The sequence below is a fragment of the Papio anubis genome, chromosome 6 (assembly GCF_008728515.1).
Source record: "Papio anubis isolate 15944 chromosome 6, Panubis1.0, whole genome shotgun sequence".
Lineage (NCBI taxonomy): Eukaryota > Metazoa > Chordata > Mammalia > Primates > Cercopithecidae > Papio > Papio anubis.
Genome location: NC_044981.1, coordinates 162,422,394 through 162,435,932, shown reverse-complemented (window position 1 = coordinate 162,435,932; position 13,539 = coordinate 162,422,394). Strand labels below are relative to the sequence as shown.

The window sequence follows — 13,539 nt, the reverse complement described above, 5'->3', positions numbered from 1 at the left end:
GACAGCTGAGTTGATGAGAGAAAGCTCTATTTTAAAAGAAAAAAAGGCCATCAATAATATAGAATAAATGATAGAATTAGAAAATCAACGTTAGAGATGTAGTTAATGCAGATTTAGACATTGATCTAAGGGAGAAAAAGTAGCTGTACAATGGAAGGATTGTATGTTCAATCTCTTAACCCACTGTCAACTTTAGCATCAGCAATGGTGGGTCAACCAGGCTTTATGCACACAGCATCACTTAAGATGTAGTCTAATCCCCAATTCATCAACCTTTAGATCTGACTTTCAGCTTACAGGAAATATGGGAGATAGAGGAAAAGACAAAATGATTTCATGAGAAAATACCCAGACACGCCCAGAAGATGAAATATGGTCTTCATCAGTGACTGCATGTCATTAATAAAGAAGCTGTCGGCCGGGCACGGTGGCTCAAGCCTGTAATCCCAGCACTTTGGGAGGCCGAGACGGGTGGATCACGAGGTCAGGAGATGGAGACCATCCTGGCTAACACGGTGAAACCTCGTCTCTACTAAGAAATACAAAAAACTAGCCGGGCGAGGTGGCGGGCGCCTGTAGTCCCAGCTACTCGGGAGGCTGAGGCCGGAGAATGGCGTGAACCCGGGAGGCGGAGCTTGCAGTGAGCTGAGATCCGGCCACTGCACTCCAGCCTGGGCTACAGAGCGAGACTCTGTCTCAAAAAAAAAAAAAAAAAAAGAAGCTGTGGTAGATTAGGAGCAACCTAAGGAAGGCAACAAGGTACAGTGAATGGCCCTTGACTGGATCCTGAATGGTTAAGCCAGCTAAAGAAAATGTTTGGAGCAATCGAGTAAATGTGAACACAGACTAGGTATTAGATAAGATTCATTGAAATGGAAACCTGGAGCTTATTAACTGAAAAAAAAAAAAAGGTTATAAAATTATATGTAAAAAATAATTTCATTTTAAGTATGCAAGTTTATATATATAGATAATATCTGAATTACATTCAATAATGTGTTTACTGCACTAATTTCTGGATGGTAGAGACATGGTATTTTAATTTTTAAATTTCTGATCATGTGAAGGTCATGTAGTGAGGCCTGAATGATATATTTATTAGTTTTTTAAATAGCCAGGTAATTTTATGTATTTATTATGTGCAACATGATGTTTTGAAATATATATACATTGTGGAATGGCTAAATCAAGCTAATTAACATATGCATAACCTCACAGAGTTGTCTTTTTGTGGTGAAAACACTTAAAATCTACTCTCTTAGCATTTTTAAAGAAGACAATATATTCTTTTTTTTTTTTTTTTTTTTTTTTTGAGACGGAGTCTCATTCTGTCACCCAGGTTGGAGTACAGTGGCCTGATCTTGGCTCACTGCAAGTTCCGCCTCCCGGGTTCACGCCATTCTCCTGCCTCAGGCTCCTGAGTAGCTGGGACTACAGGTGCGCGCCAGCACACCTGGCTAATGTTTTGTATTTTTAGTAGAGAGGGGGTTTCACTGTGTTGGCCAGGATGGTCTCGATCTCCTGACCTCATGATCCACCCGCCTCGACCTCCCACAGTGCTAGGATTACAGGCGTGAGCCACTGCGCCCGGCCAACAATATATTCTTATTAACTATAGTCACCATGTTTTGCAATAGCTCTCTTTAGCTTATTCCTTCTGTCTCATTGAACCTTCCTAAGCTTTGACCAATGTAGGGGAAAAGCTGTATGATATTGGTCTAGGCAATGATATTTTTTGGTTGTGACCCCAGAAGCACAGGCAACAAAAGCAAAAATAGACAAATGGGATTGCTTCAAACTAAAAAACTTCTGCACAGCAAAGGAAACAATCAACTAAATGATATCTTTAAATGTAATAATAGCACATTATGGCTGCAGAGCATTTTTACAGCTGCTAAAATGCAATCACACACATTTCCCCACTTGGTTTCATTATTTCTCTATGAAGTAGACAGAGCGAGCATTATTGTACCTGTTCGCCATATGTATATAGAGAACTAGATGGCTTAGTGACTCTATTAGTTATCTATTGCTCCATAGCAAATGTCTTAGTCTAGTCAGGCTGCTACAATCAAATACTATAAACAACAGAAATTTATTTCTCGGAGTCCTGCAGGCTGGGAAGTCCAAGATCAAGGTGCTGGCAGTTTCTCTTCCTCGTTTGTAGATGGCACCTCCCTGCTGTCTTTTCACATGGTGGAATGGGCAAACAAGCTCAATGGAGTTTCTTTTATAAGGGCACCAATCCCATTCATGAAGGCTACAGCCTCATGACCTGATTATCCCCCAAAAGGCCCCACCTTCTAATACTATCACCTTGGAGTTTAGGATTTAAGCATATAAATTGGGGTGGGGGGACACAAAGATGAAGACCATAGCAACAAATTACCCCAAAATTTTCTGGCTTAAACAAACAAGTATATATTGTTTCTCATAGTTTCTGAGGGTTAGGAAGTCAAGAGTGGCTTAGCTGTATGGCTGTATCTCAGAGTCTCTTATGAGATTCCAGTCCAGATGCTGGCTGTAGTTACATCATCTGAAGTTTTACTGGGGCTGGAAGAACTGCTTCTAAGGTGGTTCATGGCACATGGCTGTTGTCAGGAGACACACTCAATGTGGAGGCTGGCCCTCCCCAAAGCAGGTGGCCCAAGGAGCAAATAAGCAACCAAGTCAGAGGCTGCAATGACTTTAGAGCCTGGTCTCAATGTGACATGCTCTCACTTCTGCTGCTGTTCTGTTGGTCACACAGACCAACCCCCTTGCGCAACGTGGAGGGTGTGAACACCAGGAGAGGGGAGTCACAGGGGCCAATATGAGTTGGCTCTCACACCCAAGGTCAATGCCACACTCAAGGTCATACCAGCTGGCAAAACTAGAAATTGAAACCTTGTCTTCTGAGTACAGAAGATTTTCACTTCACACAAACTTTTCATAAAAGGACCTTATCCTCTTTAAGTATAGAAGATCTTTTTTTTTCCAGAATTTTTCTTTGCACAGTGACGTAGTTTCAGTATTTATGTGACATCACTAAACACAGAGTTGGGAATCCAACCAGCTCTTTCAAGTAAGAGTGTGTGAATGCGAGTGGGCCCTAGCATACCACAGGCAGTTAGCTCTGCTCTAATGTAAGTATGTATTTCTACACTAAAAACTGCAGGGCTTATGGGAAAATGGGGTTAGGGACACAGCCTTCACCTTTATCAGTGGCAAAAAATGAAAGGTGAGGAACCCAATAAAAATGGTAGCACACATAGTTATACATTTCAACTCATTAAGAAATCCATAAATACTACAGTAAAGATGTCACTTTGAAAAGACCACCTTGAGAAAGACCTGAAGTTTGCTTGTTGAAGTGAGTGTCCCATGCCTGGGGGCCCACCATGTCCACCTCCCTGTCTGCAAGAGGAAGAGAATCAAAGAGTTCCCAAGAGAAAAAGAACAGAAAACCAAAGGAAAAATACACAATAGCTGAGGTTCAAGAGGAGAAATTAAAGAGAAGGTGATATGGTTTGGCTGTGTCCCCGCCCAAATCTCACCTTGAATAATCCCCATGTGTCCTGGGAGGGAGACAGTGGGAGGGAATTGAATTATGGGGGTGGTTACCTTCATGCTGTTCTCCCAATAGTGAGTGAGTTCTCACGAGATCTGATGATTTTAAGAGGGGATTTCCCCCATTTTTGTTCAGCACTTATCCTTGGTGCTGCCACGGGAAGAAGGAGGTGTTTGCTTCCCTTTCACCATGATTGTAAGTTTCCTGAGGCTTCCCCAGCCATGCAGAACTGTGAGTCAATTAAACCTATTTCCTTTATAAATTACCCAGTCTTGGGTATGTCTTTATTAGCAGTGTGAGAACAGGCTAATACAGAAGGGAACGCACAGAGCCGTGCAGCCGGTTGGTGGTGGGAAGGGCTGTAGCTCATGTTGATTTGAACTTCTGAGAGGAGTGTGTGATGAATAATTTTAGGTGTTATCTTGACTGGGTTAGGTGGTGTCCAGATAGCTGGAAAATCATTATTTCTGGATGGGTCTGTGAGGACGTTTCCAGAAGAAATTAACATTTGAATTTAAACACTGAGTAAAGACGATCCTTCTTCACCAACATGGCAGGCATCACCTGACTCACTAAGGTCTCCAATAGAATGAAAAGGTGGAGGAAGGGTGAATTTGAGTGAATTATCTTTGTATGATCTGAGACATTCATCTTCTCCAGCCCTAGAACACCAGGTTCTCTAGGTTCTCAGAACTTTGGACTCTGCATTTATGCCATGGCTTCCCAGGTTCTCAGACCTTTGACTTCAGACTTAAGAGTTTTACACCACTGGCTCTCTGGTTCTCAGGCTTTTGGACTCAGACTGAGTTACAGCATCAGTTCTCCAGTGTGTAGGCAACAGATCATGGGACTTGCTAGCCTCTGTAATTGCATGAGCCATTCCCATCATAAATATCGTGTTCAATAAATCTATATACTCAGTTCTCTCTCTCTCTCTCTCTCTCTCTCTCTCGCCTCCCCCTCCCCACCACACCATTTCCCTTCCTCTCTCTGGGTTCTGTTTCTCCCCAGGGTTGTGGAGCACCCTGACTAATACAAGGGTCATCTAAAAGCCTAGAGAGAGTAGTGATAGTAGGTATGGGTGGGTGTGGCTCCTTGTCCTGATGAAATGCGTATGTGTGAGATCCATCCTTCCTACTGCATTCACTTGGCTTCTGAGCAACAAAATGGTGCCTGAGCAAACCGACATTGACATGACACTCAAATTGTTCCCTAATTTACCAATCACAGTGGAACAAATCCTCATTTTCAGAAGAAATGTTCTAGCAGAATGGGCTGTAGGTACACCCTGGAAATTGGCAAACACCATAAATCAGGGCTTTCCTCCTGGAGGGCCTTGTCGTAAATACCTACCAGCACACTGTTGAGGTTAAAGCACTTTATGTAGGTTGGTATATAATAGTGCCTAATACATTATCAGAATTAGCAGTACTTTTCCCAAGAAGAGGTCCAGAGGGATTTGAATGGAACAAGCTGAAACTGGCAAGGGCAGGTGAGCAGAGGCCTGAGACAAGGCAAGGGCAGGTGAGCAGAGGCCTGAGAGTGGGGGCACAGTGGCGAGCCCCAGCAGGTACACACGGCAGGGCCCACTGTCCACAGTGGGTGGCAGTGAGCATAGGTGGGCACACATCGAACACATCTCCCTCGACAGCCTCCTTCTGTGGGTGCAAAGAGGCACTAAAGATGATGCGTCACAAATTATTAACATCCTTAGTGACTATCTTCAAGGCAGAAACAAAACAAGGAACAATAACAAGCTTCAGGAAGGCTTTATTTTGTGAAGGGGTGTGTGTGTGTATATATATATACACACACACACATATAAAATCATAAACTGCATTTTTAATTCCCCTACTCTCCCAGCACACATATGGTATACTACAGTGTAGCTGTTGGCAGCCCTAACTGGAATATTTAACAAATAGGCAGTAACAGACATTTATTGAAAAAAGTTTTTATGAGAAAACCCCAAATGTGCACGTTTTGAAGGTGCTTGGCAGTCATGCCTGAGGGGCAGAGTCATGTCCAGGAATCACAGTCCGGATGGCATCATGAAATGATGGCTATACAGATAGGAGCAATGATGGAAGCCAGGTGCATCCCAAGTGGCTTCTGCCCCTGAAGTGCCCAGGGGAGACCTTGGTGATGGGGGATCTTTGGGTCTGCTCTTAAAGAAGGGGTGAAATGGCCAGAGATGGGGATGGCTGTACAGGTGAAAGGTGGTGCCTTAGGCCATTCTTCCATTGCTATAAAGAAACACTTTAGACTGGGAAATTTATAAAGAAAAGAAGTTTAATTGACTCACAGCTCTGCATGCTGTACAGGAAGCATGGTGCTGGCATCTGTTCAGTTTTTAGGGAGGCCTCAGGAAGCTTACAATCATGGCGGAAGGCAAAGGGAGAGCAGGCACATCACATGGCAAAAGCAGGAGCAAGAGAGAGTGGGGGAGGGAGGTGCTACACACTTTTAAATGACCAGATCTCGTGAGAACTCTATCAGGAAGACAGCACCAAGCCATGAGGGATCCACCTTCGTGATCCCAACATCCCCCACCAGGTTCCACCTCCAACATTGCAGATTAAAATTCAACATGAGATTTGGGTGGGGACAAATATCCAAATGATGTCAGGTGGGCTCTGTGGGAAGGCCAAGAGGCAGGGAGTATTTTCAAATGGCTGGAGTCTGTCTGGTTTAGACAGAGAGCTCATGGAGGGAGTCTCTCCACCTCTTGAAGACAAGGCCTTAACATCCATAGAAACACATTTTTATTGATTTCAGAAAGGCCCAAGTCAATTTTTTTCCTTCGGATATAGTATTAATAAATTACTAAGCACTCCCATCTGCCAACCATCGTTCTAAGTGTTTTACTGGTATCATCTCGTTTAATCCTTTCAACAACCCTATGGGGTGTGTAAATGTTACTATACCCCATTTATTCAAGGAAATGGAACCTAGAAGTATCAGTAACTTGCCTAAGTTCAGAGTACCGAATGTGAGATGTGGGCACAAATCCCGGAGAGATTTCAGAGTCTGAGCTCTTCTCTCTCTGTATTGCCTCCCCTACCGCGCTCTACAACAAGAAGTGTTGAAGTGTGCGGTCAGCAGTCCTGAAGTTGATGGTGGATTATGTTTCTTCTAAAGTCACTGTGGAGATGAAACAAGTTAAGTTCTACCAGTGTTTTTCATAGAAACATGGCTACTATAGCACCAAAAGTTGGAGAAAATTACCTTTATTTCCGGATTTCATCAGTGATAAAGGCTGCTGAATTGTGCATATCATTGGTTCATTTCCCACAACTAATCACATTTCACTTTATTCAAGACCTTTTAAAAATGGGACTGTCAGCTGAGGTTGGAAGGCGCAGGCAGGCGCCCTGGAGAGAATTCATAGGGAGGCACAGGACGGAACGCTCCAGGGAAAGAAGCAGCACCCCCAGAAAGGAGTGCTCTGTGGGCCCCAGGCACCCGAGGAAATGCGGACATGAGCACCGTGATTGCACTCCCACGTGCACCAACGCTGCCAGTGTGAACAGGAGCGGAGCCCGCAGAACGCCAGGCTGTGCCAGGAGATGGATCACCATGAAAAACAGAGCCAGAGCATGGCGGGAACTTTCCGAGAGGGCATGTTGTTTCCAGGCGGTTCCACCTTCTAATATGAAGCAGTCTTGGTTGATTTTCCTTGATACTACTTTATCCTCGGCCTGGTTGTTGGCAAGTAGCTACCCACGTCTGTACGCGCCCTTGATTAGTTTCCACTGCATGTGTTTTAACACAGTGCTCCTTTTTCCAAGTTTATTTGGGCCAACCCTGTCTGTAAAGATCCAGTTTAATACGAATTTGAGTCTAGGTGCTATAGCCTGGAAATGTACTAAAGGCACTACAACAGATTGCTGAAAGAATCTTTATTCTGAATGCAAAGCAGACACCTAGTAAAAAATTCTGGAATAATAAAACAAGCAAGGCTCATGTGCTCAGTTTTGGGGACGCTCCAATTTAAAAGCTTAGTCATTGTCATGGTGTAAGGTTTACCCATTGCCCCCATCACACAGATGTGGGAATGTTGAGAGCTGAGAGTCCTATGACCTATTCTGCTGCCCAAGAACTTGGGGTGGGTGGTAATTGGAGAAATCAAAGTGATCAGCTGCAAAGAATTCCATTGCTGGAGCTTGGTTCTGCGGGATTCTTCACGGAGGTCTTAAGGCAGAGACAAAAACAAGGACTGTGGGAGGCTCCTGTGAGTAGCCCAAAGGGTTTTGGAGTCAGGCAACCTCAGGTTACAAATCCAGTCCTGCAGGCTAGGAGTTGTGTAAACTTAAAAAAGTGACTGCACCTCCAGGCACATCATTTCCTTACCTGCACCTCCTTCTGACGGGTTTTCTGAGGACAATGCAGTCCATACCCTGTGTGGAACACTTTTCTAATTAATGATGTACAGACACTGTTTGTTTTACAGGAATAAAAATACCAGAAGAACCCAAGTCATATTCATTTAAAGCGGGATGACAAGTGCATCAAAATCTGAAAAATCATCACTAAAGAACTTATCCATGTAACCAAAAACCATTGAAATAAAATTAAACTATTGAAACAAAATTTAAAAATAATAAAATTAAAAAGTCCAAAAAATTTAAAGCAGTTCACCGGTTTCATTTCTTCCTTTATCAAATTGTATTTAGAAATTTATTATATGTGTCTATGCAAACATTTTAAAAATGTAAAAATGTGGGATTGCATAATACTGCTTACTGATTTACAAATATAAATACATCTACATAGACTTGCACACATGCAGGTGCCCCTTGCCCTATACAATTTCACCATCTGAACTTGCTATCTGAACTGAAGAACAAGAGGTTTTGTAGAGAAAGGGATACTTGTTAACATGTGTGTATACGTAGCTTTTGGGTTATGGTTGGTCTTACAAAAAGAAGGATATCATATATATTTCCTGTATCTTGGTTTAATCAATAGCACTTCCTAGAAATCTTACTAAGTCAACTGGTATTTTCTAGTTAATTCTTTGTGCTGGCTGCATAATATTCTGTGGTTTAGAGGTGTAGCCACACCACATTTTATTCATTTTATCTCCTATTGATGGGCACTTATGTTACTTCCAGTTTTTTGATGCTATAAACAGTGCTGCAATAAATAATGTTGCACATATGTCCAATTTACTAAAGATTTTATTTCTCCAAATAGAATTTTATTTCTAGCCTCCAAATAGAATTTTATTAGCTCCAATTTCATTTAACCTGCCCTGCCACACACATATGCAGGTCATCAACCTGGTTATATGTAGAGTGTGTGTGTGTGTGTGTGTGTGTGGTTTTGTTTATTTTTGTTTTATTTTTGATGTTGTTGCTCACTGGACTCTGAACACTACAGGACTTCTTTAAATCTATTTCTTGAGTTAAGCACTTGACAAGTGCCCGGGGCCCAGTGTTTCAGAAGACATCGGTCAGGGCCCCTTCACTGAAGGAAGCCCTGGGTGGGTTTTCTGGGGTTCACATGGGGACCTGACTCGTATCCCAAGGATAAGGGCCCGGTTGTCCAGGGAGCACAGAGGCCCTTGGCACCCTCAGCTGAAACTCATCCAAGATTAGCAACATTCCAGCCAAATTCTTGTTTTATTGCATGATTTCATTTAAAAATTGCATGTATGACATGGATAAGCTATAAACAAAATAGCCATTTTAATGAAAACAGCAAGAGATATGAGTGGATGTTGCCTTTATTCTAGTTATGTACACAACTTATTAGGAGATGCTCACAGTTGTCAATGGACTCCACGCTACGGCTTTGTGAAGCAGTGTTTGCTTCAGGTGACAGAGCCTCTCTGCTTGCCCACAAGCTGCTCTGTTGGTGACCTGTTTCACAAGGTTGTTTTACCTTGAGTTACTGCTGTGTTCACAGTTGTGCTTCGAGAATGCCAAAGCTCATTGCTCTGTTTGCAAAGATGCTTGGCTTGTTAGGGAGGGTAAAATGCAACATATTTAGACTTTCGATATTGACAGTCCAGCTTTTGACTTCTGAGGTCTTTGTAGAGGAGAGGAAGTGGGAGAGATTTGACAGAGGACCCTGCTGTGGTGTGGGGTCTGTGCTGATGTCTGGATTTTTTTTTTTAACATTTATTATCAGGCTTCATACAGGAGGAAGTGGTTTGTAGAGCCCTGAATTCAGGCTTTGACAGGTAAGAATCTCTGAAATGAACAAGACTAGTTTGGTTAGCATTTATTAGAAGGTCACTGTGTAGGTCCTTAATTGTCTCCTGTTTATAGAACTGGATAGTGTGTGTGTGTGTGTTTGTGTGTGTTTTGTGTTTAATTGTGATTTGCTGCTCTTGACAGGTTTTGTGAAACTGACAATAGCTCTTTCCCAGCCTGTTCTTCTCTAGTGGCCAAAATGTTCACTGTTAATTTATTCTGTTTACTCTTCATTCATTCAACATATATTTATTCAGTCCTACTATGTACTAAGCACTGTCTAGCCTATAAAGATGTCAAGACATGCACCAACTCTTTCAATACATATTTCTGTTATAAGTTGTAAAAATATTCAGTGATATAAAAATAAGAAAGGTTCTATTAAGAACAGGTTGCTTTTTTAAATATGTAAGTTTATTTTGGATGCAATACGAGACTGAATTCTAATGCAAAGTTGTTTTAAGAGAATGTGAAAATCTCACCATTCACTGACTTAGGAGAAAAGTTACTCTGAGAATTAATAGAAGCTAAATAGAAGAAGATAGTTAAAGTCTGCATGCTGGCTAATGTCTTCTTGTCTTGTACTTTGGGGGAAAAAAGTAAACAAAAGTTTTATTAAGTTTCCAGTAGGTGCCACCTGAACGCTTCCATATTCAGGATTAGACAAGCGGCAATGGCACGTGGAACTTGCTAGCCTAGCCCACTGTGTTGCAGGGTTTGGCTTTCCTCCAGCCCTCAAGGGGTGTCTAAGACCTCTGGGATGCTACATAGGATGCAGGCAGAACTGCCTCTTATGGGGCAAAAAAATTGTCATGGTCACCCCTGAACCATATAGAGGAAGAACTTTGTCTCAGTGCAAGCAAATGGTCTTCCAAAATTTGTACAAACAAGTTCCCAACAGTATAAGCTGCATTTAACCCTAAGCAAACCATCCTCACAGCAAAGGTCTTATTCTACCTGCACATTCCTTCCAAAGCACAAATGCCCTTTCTCAGTTCAACGATGAAAGGACTGATGGAAGATACCTTAGAAGAGTGGCGATGATTCACACTATTGGGTTAAAAAGAGAGAATATTGGGGAACAGTGAGGCTTCCCAGTAAGTCTCTACTCATTCTCCAACATCGTTGGCTGCCCTTTATTTGCCAACGTGGTCAAATCTTGCTCCTACATTAAAATTTAAGAAGCACCATCTTCCTGGGTTGCAATCACCTCTCTCTCCTTTCTTTTCACAGGCAAAATTCTCCTCGTCTCCCACGGTTTGCATTCATTCCCAGTCCTACCACCCTGCCTGGCAGCTCCCTCCACCACACAATGGACACAGCCAGTGGCAGGGACACAGCTCTTCTGGTGCCAGATCTGGCTGACACATGGGTGTAGCATTTGACCCTCATGACCATCTGTTCTTTCTTCTTCCTTCTCAAAAATATTTCTTGGATTCCTTGACAGCACTTTCTCCTGTTCTCTTTCTCCCTCTCTGCATTCATTATGTTGCTTTTTTCTGCCAATCTTAAATGAGGGTGATATCCACATCCTTTCCTATCTGTTACCGCTTACTCAACATTCTCTCCATGGTTCATCACGTTCCTCCCTCTGGCATCAGTAAAATGGATTTCATATCTCCAGCTCAAATGTCACCAGTTCTGCATGAATACATCAAAGGCTCAGTGTATAAGGACTGCTCAAAACCAAACATGTTACCTCCTCTTTCTGATTCCCGTTCTTCCCCACTCCCTTACCCATCTGCTTCTTTCCCTCATTGTTAAAGTTATTACCATCATCCAACTTTGATGAGTTCAAAATCTGGAATCCATCCGGAATTCTTCCTTATGTGCATCACCTGTATCCAAAAGACAATGGTCTTAATTTGTTTTGTGCTGCTGTAACAAAATATCATAGACTTGGTAATTTATCAGCAATAGAAATTATTTGGCTCACAGTTCTGGAGGCTGGGAAGTCCAAAAGCAAGGGGACATATCTTGTGAGCACCTTCTTGCTGTGTCATCCCATGGTGGAAGGCATCACATAGCAAGAGCACAAAAGAGACAACAAGGGGGCCAAATTCATCCTTTTTCTCAGGACCCCCTTCCAAAATCATGAATACACTCCTGGTATAATGGCATTAATCCATTCATAAGAGTAGAGCCCTCATGACTTAATCACCTCTTAAAGATTCTGCCTCTCAACATTGTTGCATTGGGAATTAAGTTTTCCAGCACGTGAACCCTACTTTTGTTCTCCCAGTGAAATGTCTCTCAGACATATCCCGTCTCCTCCATTCCTGCTATCCTTGCCTTAATTTTAGTCCGGAATCATTTCTTGCCTGGGATTTTGCCCACGATCTCCCTCTTCCTTAGAAATATATCCTCCTCTCTACTTTCAAAATGTTTTTGAATTCAAATCTGATCTCGTCTTTTCCCTGGTTAAATCCTTTAGTGGCTTACCACTTGCTATAAGACAAAGTCAAAGTCCTCAGTGCCCTTTGTCATCTAGTGCTGTCTCCTGTGCATAGACTTCCAGTTCTTTGATTATCTCTGTGCCTTTGCACACACATTTTCTTCCTTGGAAGAACTTCCTCCTATTTCTGCTTTTCTTTCTTACACTATTTAGAGTCTTCTCATTCTCCAAAGAATCCAAAGATGGCCTCCTTTATAAGGTTTCCCACAGCTCTCTCTTGCTGGTAGAGTTTGTTGTGCCTTTTCCTATGCAACCTCCTGTGTATGTGGTGGGCCCTTTCCAAGCTGTGTTACACTTGCTGGTTTACAAATCTACACCCAGCACTAGATCGTGAACTTCTTGAGGGAAGGAACTATGTCTGATAACTACATTCTTTGTAATTTCATGGAAGCAGTGCCTAACACACAGGAATCTTCTTGAGCCCCAAATTTGCTATTTTTTCACACCCTTGGATATGTGTTCTTCACATTAATAATGGAAATGATAGTGCCATTCCTGCCGACCTTACAGTTGACAGTTGACACTAAACTTGAGACTAAATGTGACAATCTGTATGAAAATATTTCTCAAACTTACATTTCTATCTAAAAGCAATATATTGGTAGTAGTAGCAGTCTTGTTTTATTCTACTTTCTGATTTTGAACACTAAACCACATTGGGAGCCCATCCATGGCATTGCGGAGAGTGGTGGGGTGGAACAAAAGCCACAGATGAAAATTTTGCCATCCTAAGAGCTGGATAAGTATCTGGGAAAGCAGGACACTGGATAGAGTATGCTTTCTTTGCTTTCAGTGAAGTCTTTGTTTCAGTGACCACTTGTTTATGGTAGTTTAGAGGTGCCTGCAGTAAAGCAAGATATAATAAATGCAAAATTAATTTTTTAATGGGGCTGAGGAAAATAAAGATTATAGAGAAAGATGAATCCAGAGGGTTTTTTTTCTTTTTTTGTCACTAGTTTGAAAATTAATGGTGGTGTAGACAAGTTGAAGGACTAAGTCAAAATTTCGGTCAAAATATCAGATTCAAACTCAAGGCAATGACTATTCTATCTTTGCCATTTTGGTGTAGCTAAATGTCTCTGAGGAGTAAGGTGATGACAAATCTTCAAAAAAGGTGATTGAGGCCAGGCGTGGTGGCTCACACCTGTAATCCCAGCACTTTGGGAGGCCAAAGTGGGCGGATCTCTTGAGGTCAGGAACTCAAGACCAGGCTGGCCAACATGGTAAAACCCATAAAACTCTGTCTCCACTAAAAATACAAAAAAAAAAAAAAAAAAAGATTAGAAAGATCAGCCAGATGTGGTGGTGCATGCCCGTAATCCCAGCTACTC

General features: G+C 42.2%; 2 protein-coding genes across 4 annotated transcripts in view; both read left to right on the top strand.

Annotated features, from left to right (window-relative positions):
• The window catches only part of PDE10A (phosphodiesterase 10A), a 665,278-nt gene that overhangs the window by 41,632 nt on the left and 610,107 nt on the right, over positions 1 to 13,539 (top strand). The window lies entirely within an intron of this gene.
• On the top strand, positions 1,554 to 8,176 carry LOC103884141 (putative transcriptional regulator encoded by LINC00473). Its single transcript, XM_009206370.4, has one exon. It carries the CDS (start codon positions 6,743 to 6,745, stop codon positions 7,442 to 7,444), a length of 702 nt encoding a protein of 233 aa, XP_009204634.3. The 5' UTR covers positions 1,554 to 6,742; the 3' UTR covers positions 7,445 to 8,176.

What these genes read in the sequence shown, in the direction of transcription:
- LOC103884141 (XM_009206370.4), top strand. Translation starts at nt 6,743, where the DNA reads ATGGCTACTATAGCACCAAAAGTTGGAGAAAATTACCTTTATTTCCGG.